The 14799-nt window shown below is 52.5% G+C and overlaps 6 protein-coding genes across 6 annotated transcripts; 3 read left to right on the top strand and 3 right to left on the bottom strand.

Moving 5' to 3' along the window:
• The first annotated feature begins 95 nt into the window (after window positions 1-95).
• Window positions 96-1767, top strand: M431DRAFT_503795 (hypothetical protein). Its single transcript, XM_024918358.1, has 5 exons — window positions 96-391; window positions 506-609; window positions 780-819; window positions 888-953; window positions 1071-1767. Exons 1-5 carry the CDS (start codon window positions 373-375, stop codon window positions 1409-1411), a joined length of 570 nt encoding a protein of 189 aa, XP_024778514.1. The 5' UTR covers window positions 96-372; the 3' UTR covers window positions 1412-1767.
• Window positions 1768-2458: 691 nt separating this feature from the next.
• M431DRAFT_74127 (hypothetical protein) lies at window positions 2459-4957 on the bottom strand (the record flags this gene model as incomplete). The annotated part of the gene is made up of 2 exons (XM_024922196.1): window positions 2459-3089; window positions 3303-4957. 2 exons carry the CDS (start codon window positions 4955-4957, stop codon window positions 2459-2461), a joined length of 2286 nt encoding a protein of 761 aa, XP_024778515.1.
• Window positions 4958-6007: 1050 nt separating this feature from the next.
• M431DRAFT_477998 (hypothetical protein) lies at window positions 6008-7057 on the top strand (the record flags this gene model as incomplete). Its single annotated transcript, XM_024915629.1, has 1 exon — window positions 6008-7057. The coding sequence occupies one exon, from the start codon at window positions 6008-6010 to the stop codon at window positions 7055-7057; it is 1050 nt and encodes a 349-aa protein (XP_024778516.1).
• Window positions 7058-7619: 562 nt separating this feature from the next.
• On the bottom strand, window positions 7620-9939 carry M431DRAFT_477999 (hypothetical protein; the record flags this gene model as incomplete). Its single annotated transcript, XM_024915630.1, has 3 exons — window positions 7620-9272; window positions 9337-9452; window positions 9852-9939. The coding sequence occupies 3 exons, from the start codon at window positions 9937-9939 to the stop codon at window positions 7620-7622; spliced, it is 1857 nt and encodes a 618-aa protein (XP_024778517.1).
• A 1505-nt stretch (window positions 9940-11444) lies between these two features.
• Window positions 11445-13189, top strand: M431DRAFT_1536 (hypothetical protein; the record flags this gene model as incomplete). Its single annotated transcript, XM_024912885.1, has 4 exons — window positions 11445-11715; window positions 11788-11828; window positions 11910-12909; window positions 12969-13189. The coding sequence occupies 4 exons, from the start codon at window positions 11445-11447 to the stop codon at window positions 13187-13189; spliced, it is 1533 nt and encodes a 510-aa protein (XP_024778518.1).
• Window positions 13190-13478: 289 nt separating this feature from the next.
• On the bottom strand, window positions 13479-14300 carry M431DRAFT_76483 (hypothetical protein; the record flags this gene model as incomplete). The annotated part of the gene is made up of 1 exon (XM_024922468.1): window positions 13479-14300. One exon carries the CDS (start codon window positions 14298-14300, stop codon window positions 13479-13481), a length of 822 nt encoding a protein of 273 aa, XP_024778519.1.
• Window positions 14301-14799: the final 499 nt, after the last annotated feature.

Here is a 14799-nt window from a genome sequence, read left to right on the forward strand (position 1 = left end):
AACCTTGATCTATGAATTCTAGAAAATTATATATTTTGTAAGATATCTAGTGTGATGGAGATAGTATTCCCAGCCGGTTTGCCAACGAAATATACTTTTCGCCCGCGCAGAATTGCCACCATCTCGAAAGTCACAGAGTTTGGTGCCTGAGCAACAAGGCACGTCACGTGTTCCCGTCCCTTGCCTTCCATACAGGCGGTAAAACACATGATTGTCCTTTCCGATCCCATTCTAGCCTGCATCGACATCATCACACTTCAACTTCTTTTGCTTGTTCTTTTTTTGTCCTCTTCTTCCCCCTTCCACCCATCGAGGCTCTGAGATACCAAACAAGTACAAACATACTTTTGGCTTCGCACTCAATCGCCCACCATGTGGATCGTTAACTGGTGTATGTATTCCATCCTTGGCCTTTGATCGCGCCGCTTTTTGCTATGCACTGTCTTGCATAAGGCGACGACGACAGTGCAGAGGCTGACGTTTTTTTCTTGCTCTCTCGCTCTAGTCTACGACGTTTTGTCCTCTTTGGGCTTGCTCAACAAACATGCTAAGCTGCTGTTCCTGGGTCTCGATAATGCCGGAAAGACCACGTTGCTTCACATGCTCAAGGTATGTCGCCGATAAGAGAGACCGGGGGGCGGAAGAGGCCATGGCGCAACACGCACACGTGCTCCTGCGGCGGATGGGCTGTTGCGCACCTGGCCGATTCCGACGATATAGAATACGGACCGAGCTGCGAGGGATACGATATTCTAACGTGATGTCGGGGTTTCTTATAGAACGACCGAGTTGCTATCCTGCAACCTACTCTCCACCCTAGTAAGTTTTCCGCTCCCGCCGCGGGGTTTGCATGCATGATGGCCTGGATCGTCCTGACACACCTGTAGCTTCTGAGGAACTCGCCATTGGCAACGTTCGATTCAACACTTTCGATTTGGGCGGTCACCAGCAAGGTATGTCTATTATTTGACTTTTGATTGTTTAGTTTTGTCTCCCTTGAAATCTCAGCCCCACCATTGGGAGCCTCCCCCGATCTCACGTGTATGCTTACCATACTGCCTACCTACTAGCCCGTCGTATCTGGAGAGATTACTTCCCCGATGTCAACGGTGTCGTCTTCCTTGTCGACGCCAAGGACCACGAGCGATTCCCCGAGGCCAAGGCCGAGCTCGACGCCCTTTTGGCTATGGAGGAGCTTTCCAAGGTTCCCTTTGTGATCCTGGGCAACAAGATCGACCACCCCGATGCCGTTTCCGAGGACGAGCTGAGACACCAACTGGGCCTGTACCAGACGACTGGAAAGGGCCGGATGCAGCTGGAGGGTATCCGACCTATCGAGCTCTTCATGTGCTCTGTGGTTATGCGACAGGGTTACGGCGATGGTATCAGGTGGCTGTCCCAATACGTTTAAAAAGAGATGGAGGGTATTTGTGATGGGAACGAGAGGAAGTGGGCCACCGGACTCATGAGTCGTGGCTCAGTGACGATTCGATTTGAGAAACCGAGGAGGTCAAGAGGCGTTGGGTCATGAGTTATTTTATGAGACTCAGCATTCTCTTTTTAGGCGAAACCATTTTTTATTAATTGTGAAATTTATACAGTACCCCGTTGCTTGATTTTACGTGGAGACTTTTCCTCTTCCTGGTGCATTTAATGGCTTGTGAAGCCAATGGATAATGGAGTTAAGACGTTGCACCATAGAGGGGATTAATGAACCACGTTTTTTTCTTCTGGGTAGAATTAAGCTATGTTACGATGGATATTGGCATTTTAGATTCCAGTGGCCAATGACACGGGTGAATACAGATGATATGCTCAAGTGTAGACAACAAATACCGCTGTTTAGATACCCAGCTCTTGAAGTATCTACCATTATCACTACTTCTAGGTAGTCTCTGCTGTTATTGATACTTTATTCTAGTGTCTGCTACTATTGTTATTGGATATTTTTAGTATCTGCTGCTATGGCTGTATTCCTTTATGTAGTTTCAAGCCCCCAATATAGCAAACCAAATATCAATGTCCAAAAAGACTCGGAGAAAGCCAATCAAATAGAATAAATAAAACAAAGCGTTGTATACCTCCAAGAAAAGAAGAAAACCAAAACTAATATCATTCATGTGTATCATACAACGTTACGTTGTGGTCATCGACGGAAAAAATAATAACAAAAACAAAAATAGCGGTGCAATATTACAAATCCAATTAACTTCTTTTCTTTCTTTCCTTGTTTCCTTCCTTTCACCTTCTCTTTCTCTCTCACTCTTCTCTTCGACTAGCGCGCAGGGGGGTATATAGTATGTAAATGATGATGATGTTGCTGTGTATATGTATAAATGTATGGCGATTTGGATGAGCTGTGTGATGTGCGGACAGCTGTAAATAAAAGACGTAGTCGATGATTATGCAAAAATAGAAAGGTCTCAAAAAAGTGCAAATGCTATGCTATGCTTGCTTGCTATGCGTCTTCTTCCTCTTCCTCCTCCTCTTCCTCGTGGTGCTCTTCCTCGTCTTCTTCATGTGTGGGGGTATCAAATGTTTTCAGCCAGTCATTCGCGTACTGAAGGTGTTCTCTCATGCTTGATATCATGTGATATAGTTCGTTCTTCAAATCTTCTTGTGATCCCAAGCCTTGAAGAACATTTGGCGAGGGGGCATTGGGAAGGGGCGGAAGGGAAAGCATCATGGAGTTCCGAGCACTCGTCATGATTCCCAGACCAGATGATTCCCATGCCATATTTGGCCTTTCGTCGGGAGTCGTAGGCGTGCTCTGCAGGTCGCTCAATTGCCGTGTGAGGGAAGGGACAGACTCCATGTCATCGTCTATGTATAAAGAGGGCTCTCTTGTGTTCGTTTCTGCCTCGGCTTCAAGTTCCAAGTCAAATGATAGTGATCCGTGAACCGAGTCGGACGATCGTATATGCGAGCTAGGCACAAACGAACCAGGGGCACTGTACCCTCCATCATCTGCCAAGGAGGCATCGAGATCAATAAGACTCATGGCCGAGTCCCGATTCGTCGCGGCACCCATGTCGTCAAATGAAGGCGGCTGAGATACGTGTGCGTCACCAACGTAATCCTCATTATCGCTATAGTTGTCTGGGTTGGGCGTAAAGGTGGCCGATGTGGGCGTCATGGCGGGAAAAGTCCACTCCTGGGTATCGCGTTTGGCCGTGGGAAACGTCCACTCCTGCGTACTTCGCTTGTCCTCTGAAGGAAAGCTCCATTCCTGTGTCTTTCGTTTCTCTGAGGTTGGAAATTTCCATTCTTGGGTCTCGCGCTTGTTGGAAGGAAACGACCACTCCTGCGTGTCCCGCTTGTCTGAAGTAGGAAATGACCATTCCTGAGTGGCGCGTTTGGCTGGAAAGTCCCAATCTTGAGTCTTGCGCCGCTCGTCAACAGATCCGCTCAAGTCAATCGAGATGGGCCGTGTGGCTGGCTTGATTGTCTCCTCATCGAGGTTAATTGTCCCCGGGGTGTCGTCAAACGCCATGTCAAGATCGATCAACGATTCGCGAGCTGGCGCTGCTGGTTCTGATTTGGGCTCTGGCTTTGGCTTCTTCTGAGAGGATGGCGGTGGAGCTGAAGTTGGAGGCGGCATCGGTATTCTGCCATACCAGGCTCGCGAGTTGTCGCCATAGTTGGTGATTGTATACGGATCAAAGACCTTTTCCAGTGGCGCCTTGAGTTCCTTCATGGTTGGAGGTGGACGCCTGCGACGGCGTTGCATTGGCCGTGCCGTGTTCTCGGGGCTCGAGGCAACGCTGGGGTAGTACTCGGGAGCGGCACGCGGCTTGGCCGTGTTTTGGAACATGAGCTCGTCCACCTCGTCGAAATTCCCAAAGTCCCAGCCGCTCTGGCGGACTGGAGATCGGTCCCTGCGCGGTCCCTGCGCACCACCAGCCGAGAAGAGAGACTGCCTGCTGCCACCCTGAGACTCCCAGTGCTTATAATCGGCCACCAGCTTGGAAAGAGAGACGGTTGGATATCTGTCCTGCGTGTTGAAGATGTAGGGGTGCCGTTGGATTTCCTCTATGGGCGGCCGTCGCTTGGGGTCCTCAACCAGACAGAAGGCGATGAGGTTCTTGAGGTTATCGGAGAACTTGTTGCCCTGCAGACGCGGCTGGTGCTGCTTAAGGTAGGCACCAAACTGCTGGATGTTGATTCTGGCGGTTGCGTTTGGCGGCAGGCCGTTGGCGATCTCGTAGGCCATGGACCCAAATGCCCAGATGTCGACCTCGATGCCGTAGGCGACATGGGGGTCGAAGAGCTCCGGGGCCATCCAGTGCAGGGTGCCGGTGATTGTGCTGCGCTTGTCGAACTTGGTCTCCATGATGCCGGCGACACCAAAGTCGCACAGCTGCACGTTGCCCGCATCGGTGACGAGCACGTTGGCGCACTTGATGTCGCGATGGATAATGCCCTGCTTGTGCACCCAGAACAGCGCCTCAGCCACTTCACGAAGAATCGGGATGATCCAGCGCTCTGCCAGGCCGCTCGTGGGCCGCATCAGGGACGCGACGCTGCCACCAGCGCAGTACTCGGTCACCATCCACACTGCCTGGCCCACCAGCTGGGTGTCGACGACGGCGTTGACGTTGCGGGCGCCGCTGTTGCTCAGCAGCTTGAGCGTGTTGACCTCCTTGATGATGTCGCCAAACGTATCGGCCGCGCCCGGCTGGATGCCGTCGCCCTCCTCGATGCTGATGACCTTGACGGCCACCAGCTGGCTCGTCTTGGTGCCCACGGCCTTGTACACGCGCCCGAAGCTGCCCTTGCCGATGAGCTCCAGCAGCTTGTAGGGCGGCACCTCCCGGCCGGCCTCGGCGCACTCGCGCACCACGATGGCTTGGGCGGCACGAGCATCTTCAATGGCCTTGTGCTTGGTGGCCGAGTAGTTTGGCGCTGACGAGAAGCCGTTGCCGTTGGGGAGGCTGCCGGCATGGGGGTACTGCATGATACCGGCGCTGAGGTGATCGATACCTATCGTCGCTTCGTCCGTGTCGTTATAGGGGTTCTAGTGTCTCGGTCCCCTAGAGCCTAGCCGGGCTCAGCGTGCCACCGGCGCTGTAGCGTAGCAGCTGTAGCGGCCACAGTGGCCGAGTCACAGCTTGCGAGTTGAGCTAGACTGCTGCGCCGAGCGGTTGGATCAGCGAGTCTAAAAGGGCCAGTCCAAGTCCAGTCCAGTCCAGTCACGCGGGGACCAGCACCTGTAAGCTGCTTCCACTGGCCTCCCTCTCTCTCAGCGGGAGACTGGCGGTGGGCTATCAGACGCAGAGGGTATGAGGGTGACGGATCTCGGAGAGGCGTGGAGGGGAGTCTAGAGACGGTTCCCAGACCATGAAGAAGGAACCAAAAAAACACGCTTGAAGGAGATGAAATGGAAAAAGCAGCAAGGAAAAAAAAAAGTAAAGTAAAGTACAGGTCGGTACTACTGCTCGGTAGAGAGAAGCAGAAACGCACTTTCCCCCCTGGCTTATGCTACTTGACATAATGCCATCAAATCAATCAGCATGTTGCAGCCCCTGGAAGGCAAAAAAGCGACCGCCTGAGGGAGCCTAAAGCGACATAGCGCTACTTTGAACCTGGACCCTGAAGGCTTTCACAAGGCGCTAAGTCTCAGGCGTGGAGCCCCGTCTGGATGGAAGCCCGCTAATCTATTTTTCTTTTCGGGCTTCTTTTCTTCCCTTCAGCCTTGTCCAGGGGTCTCGTGCGCCTTCAGCCGGGTGCGACGTCAGCGTTTCTTTCGAGACATCCATGGTCCCAAGCTTGCATGTGCACATGCGGTGATCAACCCTCCGTCGAGCAAATCCCGTGAGCAGCTTGGCCTCGCCCCGTGCTGGCCTTTGACCCTTTCGCCTGACGTGTCGCTGCGCTGCGCTTCGAAACGTTTCTGCTTCTCTTGTACGTTTCGCCCGCTATTCTTCGCTTTCCGCTGCCTGGTTTTTGCTCACACATACATATATATAGGTACATATATATAAGCCGGTCTACCTATATAATCGCCATGATCAAGACTTCAGTCGCCATCGCTGCCCTCAGCGCTGGAGGAGGCGCTGCTCTTACTGCCGCTCTCTATTCTCTCCGCCCCAGCAAAGACAAGACCGCAGAGATGCCACCCACACTCGCTTCTTCTTCTTCTTCACTGTCCTCTACAGCCATCGCTTCTTCCTCGACCGCCGTCGCTACAATCCCAGCCAACCAAATCTTTGGATCCGCAGCAGCTCCCTCGCCGCCCCTGGGCTCTGCGCCCGTCAACCCAGGCGGCCTGTTCGAATATGGCTTCCCCGGCCCCGTCTCCGACATCGCCAGCCGCGCCGCCCTCATCTCGAGCTACGACCGGCGCATGCGCAACCCCCACTGGGTCGTCGAGCACATCACCCCCGAGTCCCTGGCCAAGCGGGACGGCGACCGCAAGAACAGCCAGTTCCTCGAGGACACGGGCGTGCCCGCAAAGTTCCGCGCCCTGCTCAAGGACTACTACCGCAGCGGCTACGACAGGGGCCACCAGGTCCCCGCCGCGGACGCAAAGTGGTCGCAGGCTGCCATGGACGAGACGTTTTACCTGACCAACATGAGCCCCCAGGTCGGCGAGGGCTTCAACCGCGACTACTGGGCGCACTTTGAGGACTTCTGCCGCCGCCTGACGCAGAGATACCCCTCCGTGCGCATCGTCACGGGGCCCCTGTATCTTCCCAAGAAGGACCCCATCGACAACAAGTGGTACGTCAAGTACGAGATGATCGGCTCTCCGCCCTCCGTCGCCGTGCCCACGCACTTCTACAAGGTCATCTTCGCCGAGGACGGCCGCGCCGGCGGCAACGTCGCCATCGGCGCCTTTGTCCTGCCCAACGCCCCCATCGACAACGCCAAGCCCATCACAGATTTCGAGGTCCCTGTCGAGGCCGTTGAGCGCGCCAGTGGCCTCGAGTTCGCCAACCAGCTGCCCATGCAGCGGAGGAGGAGGCTCTGCGCCGATACGACCTGCTCCTTGATCATCAAGGACTACAGCGAGAGGCAAAAGTCCTTTGGCAAGAACCGATCGTCTTCTGCGTGAGGCTGTTGACGTTTTGTGAGGGGAGACGAGAGAGCCTGGCTACATCTTGATGGAATTGGTCGTTCTTGTGTATCCGAAAGCTGAGATTGATTGCACACTTTTATCATCACCAACCATACACCGACTTCTCCTTTGTTACCGCTACGCCACGACATGTACGGATATAGATCTGACGTTTTGCTTTTTTCCACCGGCATCTACAACGCCATAAGAGAGCGACATGTTTGAATATCCCTTTGCCTTTTTAATAGACACAGGCAACTAGCAGCATCGCACAGCACAGCATCACATGTACTTTTATATACTATTAGCCCCCATCAGATAGAAATCAGATTTGAAATGTCCCCTTGATTAGCCGCTATAATCCTGTAAACCTTACTCTGTGATATGAAAGCTGTAAAAGAAAAAAAAGCAGTTGTGCCTTTGAAGCATAAATTGAACGGCAATCTCCTTAAATTAAAAAGGCCATGATAAGAGGCCGCTTTCACACTTCCGTCCCTATGCCGCCAAACGCCAATAAAGGGGTATCGACTGATCAACCTTTTAATACTCTTCGCCTTCTCTACCGGGCGCGAGTGTATTTTCCGTGACGCTGCTCCTGGCGAAGACTCTCTTCTTGACTGGGAAGAGGTGCACGTCGACGGTTTGGATCCATGTCGGCAGGGTTCATAGGTGGAGGAGGGATGGGTAGCTGGAAGTTACCCGGCGGAGGAGGAATCCCTCCCGGTGGCGGGATCAGACCTGGAGGGAGGGATCCTGGAGGTGGTATGGGGACGCCGGCTTGCTGCATCAGCTCGAGAAGCTTTGCCGGGTCTGGAGGGTTGTGGAGATCCAGGCCGGGCAGCGGAGGCGGCGGTGCCCCGTTAAAGCCGGGGATGCCAAAAGGCGGAGGAGGTGGAGGAGGAGCTACTGCGCCGACGCCGACTCCAGGAGCAATCGGTGGCGGTGGTATGTTCGAGCCGAGGCCAGGAACGGCGCCTCCACCCAAAGGCAGACCAGGGATGCCGCCAGTCAAGCCGGGGACGCCGGTAGGTTTGGGGGCATCCTGGTCGACAAGAGCGTCCATCTCGTCTTCCAGCTCGCGCTGCTCTTCCTCTTGGCGCTGGCGGCGATTGCCACGCCGATCCCATGTGCCTTGTGCTTCGGCAGCTGCCTCACCAATATGGTACCGGTCCTGGAAGATTTCAGTCTCGCCAGGTCGGGCACGGCCCCAGAATCGGGTGATGCGGTCATTGGAGCCAGATGCCAGGATGTGACCCTGGGGGTGCCAATCCAGAGACCAGATGGCGTAGTCGTGTGCAAATGGAACCTTGTGCGTGGGCCAAACTGATTGGGCGGGAGTTGATTCTGGGTCGAGGCTGTCATAAGGGGCGACGGTAAGAGGCTGGCCAGCTGGGGGGTTCGGGGTGTCGAGCATATAGTGGTGGAGTGATCCGTCCATGCCACCAGTGGAAAGGAGGTTGGCATGAATTGGGTGGAAGGTCAAAGTTGAAATGTCTTTTTCGTGGCCTTTTAAGAGAACAATATCTCTCATCATGCGCAGATCAAAGACGCGGGCCGTTTGGTCTCGAGCCGACGTGGCAAAGCACCGGCCGAGCTTCTTCTCAAATAGAACCTTGGTGATGGTGCTCTTGTGGCCATGAAGCGTGGTGAGGCTTCGCGCTGTCCGAGGGTCCCAAAGCTTGACCAAGTGGTCCTTGGAACCGGAAATGATGAGGCCTTTGGTTGGGTGCCAGTCGACGGACTTGGCATCCCAGCCGTGGCCTTCAAGCTTCAGCTCCTCCTGACCAAGAGCAAAGTCGAAGATTTTGAGGGTAGAGTCGTCCGAGGCAGTGACGAATTTGGAGTCATTGGGACTAAACGCAAGGTCTCGGATGGGATCCGTATGAGCATTGATGCTTTTAACGTTATTGAAATTTGGCTGCCAGTACTTGATCACTCCGTCGTGGTCGCCTGAAATCAGCCAGTCATCGCTGTGCGAGTACTCCAAGGCACGAATGGCGGAGTCATGAGCCTGCATAATCGTCTCGAAGTTGAAGCCGGTGCCATTCCAAAGGGTAAATTCACCGCTTGTTGACGCTGTAAGTAACCTGCGCCCTTCTGGAGTCCAACGAACCACATTGATAGGGTGCTTGATTTTGTTCAGTGATGAGTGCAGGTGCTTGGCCGGGATGGAATCAGCGGGAAATACTGGTCGCCCTGCCGGTGGAATCATCTACAGGAGTGTTAGTCTACTTCAATGACCGACGTCTTTGCTCAAAATCCGGGTTGTTTCTCACATCGACGATGTAGCTCGCGCTTGGGCGTTCCCTCTCGCCGGTGTAGCCACCTCGATAGTTGGGAGCGCGGTCTCGCATCCAGTGGAGGACACTGGCGCTGTAGTCCGTTACAGGTCCTGTTGAGATACCAATTAGCTATCCTTGCTCTGGTAGATGCTGAGGTATTTCATCCTGATCCATGGTTGACGATATAAATGGAATAGGCCAAAGCAGATCAGGATGCAGTCGGCAAAACAAGATATATATGCTTAGACAAGCGGCGCCAGAGGCATCTTAGTAGGACACTTGTCCATACACGTTTGAAAGCTAGATAACAGACCTTGATTTATGGTCAAGGCAAATGAGAGAGCTATCAAGAATAATACTCTTATAATGGGCGGCTTGCTGTTAAGACTTAACCGCCCTTGAAAGCTATAGATAAGAACGAGTAGGTTCTACTAGGCAGGAGGTAAAGACGAATAGCACGGCAGAGGTATATGTGATAATGAGATCTGGAGAATGAGGAATGGACTCACTTCGACCGCGGACCTTCATATAGGAGCCATCTTGGCCCTGGCCACCACCTCCTCGATCGCCATGCTCACCACGAGGCTCATAAGCCATCGTCGCGTGTTCCCGTTAAAGTGCTAATCATGCACCGGAGTGGTAAATTCGATGGATGCTACGGATAAGCGGATGGAATATATATTGAATATATATCTGCACGCCTCCCAATGAGAAAATTAATAATTCTTCGCCGAAACAAGCCTCAATGGAGAGTTTGTAGAACTGCTTGCGAAGATGAAAGTCTCATTTCTGTGAAGCCCGCGCCTTGAGAGCGTCAGGCGAAGAACAAGCGTTGATTGGCTGCAGGTCATGTGATGCAGCGAGGTCGTCTTGCCTTAGTCATCAAACTTGGAATAAGTGCCATATCCTTGTGGTAGAGCAACTCGTGCTCCATTGGGGAATATTAGTGGTGGAAACTAGACGACGTCAGGTTTGAATGTCTGTCTTGGAATGTTGCTTTATCAAAATATGAGTGTGACTGTGACTGCCGCATGATCAAAGGCGGAATCTCACGTGGGTTGCTGTTCACGTTATGGGAGAGAGAATAACTGGTGCAAGCACATAAGATGGTTTCAGATTTGATAGCTTATCAGTTCTCAACTGCAAAGGTGGTAAATGCAGTGGTAATCCATGCATATCATATATTAGAAGTCATGTAGGGATGCTTGCCACTGCATGGAGCATAAACTTTGCAAAGCCGTTGTTAGTGCCTGGTACTAAGTACGAGTAAGAGATGTCCGCGAGGGACTTGTTGTTCATGGTAATGGATGTGTATGTGGCTCAATTCCATATGTTCCATATCCTAGCATAAAGCATTTTCTTCACTGGACTGCTCCTGACACAAGGCTTCCATCATGCAAAATGTTTGGTGCTTGGCAATCCACAGCTTTCACATGCTTTTTTTCTTCTCTCGCTGCTAATAGTAACTGAGGCAGATGCCCTTGTTCATTGAAACTCCTGCGCCCCACCCTCCGGAACCCAGCAGTCGATTACCCGCTATTTTCCGCTAATGCCGCCACTGGTCAATTTGACGATACAGCGACTAACGCAGGCCGTGTACCTTTTAATACCGTCAACCGCACCTAAAATACGAAGTCACCTTTTTTCATGCAGTTTTGGAGCCAGGGAAATGTCCTCTCAGCCTGGCTCCATCTTAACCGTCACCCTTACATTAGATAGGAGTCTGACTCTCTCACGTTCATTTCGGTCGACGCCGATACGTTGGATTTACACCGAGGCACATGAGGCAATTTGCCGACCGGGAGAGTTGCTGTAATGTACACGTAGAGCACAATACAAGGCATTTAGTACGAGGTACGCGGGCTGCGGGAAGATAAACTCAATGCTATGCCGGCCAAGAGAGCCCCTCCCTACTTACCTAGCTGAAGCTTGATCAGGACCTAGGCCTAGTAGCTTGTTCCCTGTTCGCCGTACTGTCCCTCGATCTCCTTCTATCATCTCCCATCTCAAGTAAAGGCAAAGTTTGCCCCCTCTCTCTCTTTGCAAGTTACACCTACAAAGCTCTCTGCCAACAGCAAAGGGCCAGATCGTTGGACCCGAGCATGGCGCCTCCCACAGAGTCCTCCACGGCGACCAGCGTTGAGGCCTCTACCGGCTCCGTGTCTCGCCGCAACGCCTCACAAAGCGAAGCAGATCTAACCTCAGTGGAGCCCGTCAACGGCACGACCAAGGACCGGCTGTCCAAGACACCGCAGAAGAAGTATCGCCATGTCGCCGCGGTGCATTCTCAGACGAGGCCATCGTGTCTGAGCCACGACTCCCCTGCGGCTCCTAGCTTTCTCGGATTCCGCAATCTCATGGTCATTGTGCTTGGTACGGATCACTTCTGGATGGCGACTTGTCCTTCTTCTTTTTAATGAGAGCATCCATCTAACGTGCAATCAGTTGTTGGCAATCTGCGATTGATGATTGAAAACATTCAAAAGGTGCGTAGAGCATTTGCTTCGACATGTCGCGAGACGTGGAGTGGGTGACGTAGCACTGACATGCATCTGGCTTTGGTGTAGTACGGCGTCTTGATCTGTATCAGATGTCACGACTACAGACGACAAGATCTGCTCCTGGGTCTCTTGCTTTATTTTCTTATTCCATGCCATCTGTTTGCGGCATACCTGATAGAGTTTGTAGCTGCCAAGCAGGCCGAGGGGTCCAGGAAACGAATCAAGGACAACAGCGCTGGCCCTTCGGAAGCAGAGCGCAAGAAGTTCCACTCCATCTGGGTTCTCGCGGCTTTAGCCCATGGAATCAACATCACTCTTGCCCTCGCAATCACCACTGTTGTGGTCTATTTTTATGTCTATCATCCGTTGATTGGCACATTGACCGAGATGCACGCCATCATCGTGTGGCTCAAGACGGCCTCATATGCATTCACCAACCGAGATCTTCGTCACGCCTATCTACATCCAGTTGCAGGAGAAGAAGTACCTGATTTGTACAAATCTTGCCCATACCCACAAAACGTGACGATGAAGAACCTGGTTTACTTCTGGTGGGCTCCCACCCTGGTGTATCAACCTGTTTATCCGCGGACCGACAAGATTCGATGGGTGTTTGTGTTTAAGCGACTCGGAGAGATCTTTTGCCTGGCTGTTTTCATCTGGGTTGCCACCGCCCAATATGCAACGCCCGTTTTGCGCAATTCGCTTGACAAGATTGCCTCTCTTGATCTACCCAACATCTTGGAGCGACTTATGAAGCTTTCGACAATCTCTTTGGTCATCTGGCTGGCTGGCTTCTTTGCGCTCTTCCAGTCCTTCTTAAATGCCCTTGCCGAGATAATGAGGTTTGGCGATAGGTCGTTTTACGACGACTGGTGGAATAGTGAAAGCTTGGGCGCCTACTGGAGGACTTGGAACAAACCTGTTTATACTTACTTTAAGCGCCATGTCTATATGCCCATGATCGGACGAGGCTGGAGCCCTGCTGCTGCCAGTTTCGCCGTCTTTTTTGTTTCTGCGGTTCTTCATGAAATCCTTGTTGGTGTTCCAACGCATAATATTATCGGTATGTCTTGGGATGTCAGAGGCTCACTTCGAGAGTTGTTTCCTAACAGATTTCATTAGGCGTCGCTTTCTTTGGCATGTTTCTCCAGCTCCCTCTCATCGCCATTACTACCCCGCTTGAGAAGATGAAACTCGGCCATGGCGGCCGCATCCTTGGAAATGTCATATTTTGGGTTTCGTTTACAATCTTTGGACAGCCATTCGCGGCGCTGATGTATTTCTACGCTTGGCAGGCCAAGTACGGTAGCGTGAGTAGGATACCACAGCCGGTACACCACTGACGCGGGCCTGGGGTTTCGCTTTGGACATTTATACAGCGGTTTTGGATTGAATAATGATAAAGACGTCCATAGATATACATACGTAAAAGATACACGGTATAGGTGGACTTTTGATTATATTCTCGGCTCGTTCAAGTGCAAGGAATACACAAAAATGGAAATGAATTGGCTATTATAAGATATGATGATTCATATTTTCGATTCCGAATCTCTATAAATGCTGAGCAATGCTGGTTGGATTATAATCATGATTCCTCCCCACAATCAAGCCCATTGTGTCTTTCTAGCTTTATCGTATAAATGGCATCAGTGTACCGACCCTCTTCCTATAGCTTACATAGTCGTCACCAAAGAATTCGACCAACTTTCCTTCTTCATGGAGGATTCTCCCCCGGAAAAACATGTACAGCACGGCCGAATAGGCAACAAAGCAGAGCACATTGCCTAGCACGAGCTGTGTGCCCAAGCCCCAGTAAAAGAATCCAAAGTAACTAGGATGCCTTATCCACCCATAGATGCCCGTCGTTACGAGAAGATGCGATTGCGCCCTCCTCGTCTGAATTTGGTGGTTGAAACTAGCCCCAGCGTGCAGCATCGCCAAGGAACGAACAGCCTGGCCGATGAGAACCAAGAAGAGGCCAATGAGGAGAAGCACTTGGCCAGAGCCAAAGGGAGCCCAATGTCGGTCGGGGAAGAAGGCAGAGACAATCGTACACTCTACGAAGGCGGCGGAGTGGGCGATGGCGTAGGCCGGCCAGTTCGCCGTGAGCAGAAAGCTGTCGATGCTGACGACGGCGGTATTTCGCTCGGCCGTGGTCCAAAACTCCAGAAAGTGAAAGGTGGAGAGGGCGAGCAGGAAGAAGGGGACGCGCCAGATGGGGCTGTCCGTGAAGAGCAGGACGCTGACGATGCCGACGACGCTGACGGCGAAGGCGATGCCCAGGCAGAATGCGCGGAGGGCGATTCCGGAGAGCGACTTTGGCTGGCCCGGTAGGAAGGGCTTGAGGGGGTTTTCGGGCTGGCGCAGCGGCGCAGCGTTGCGGTTGGGATCTGAGAGGAAGGGGGGGAGGTCGTCGTGATGGCGGGATTGGGGGGCGAATGAGTTTGCCATGGTGGATTGCATGTGGTTTTTCTTCTTAAGATTTCCGGTGAAACGAGTGCCTGGGAGAAAAAGAATTTGCTGGAGTCGGCGAGACTAAGTCGTCGATGAGGAGTGTCTATATCATGGTCCCTCGTGACAGTCTGTCTTTGGTTTTAGATATGGCGATAACGTCTTGATATGTGGTTTTTTTTATGCGAACCCGCACGTGAGGATACGTAGACGGAATTCGGCTTCACAGCCCGGACAGGCCGCGCACGGAGAATTTCGGGTCCTAAAATAACGCTGAAGATGGGCACGGTAACGGAGAGAGTGTGAAGTTGTGATGCTTTGCGAGGATTGTTCAGTAGAGAACAATGGGTGTATTGCGGCAGCGCAGGTGTCAAGGCCTGGCCATGGCGAGAGTTGCTTACGGGCGTTTTGTGGTGGGGCTCAGGGCCTTGCAGCGGGAGATTCTCAGGGGCGCAGTTCTGGGGCTAGCCAGTGGCCACACCTTGGCAACTACACCAGG

This window comes from Trichoderma harzianum (assembly GCF_003025095.1).
Source record: "Trichoderma harzianum CBS 226.95 unplaced genomic scaffold M431scaffold_2, whole genome shotgun sequence".
Taxonomy (NCBI): domain Eukaryota; kingdom Fungi; phylum Ascomycota; class Sordariomycetes; order Hypocreales; family Hypocreaceae; genus Trichoderma; species Trichoderma harzianum.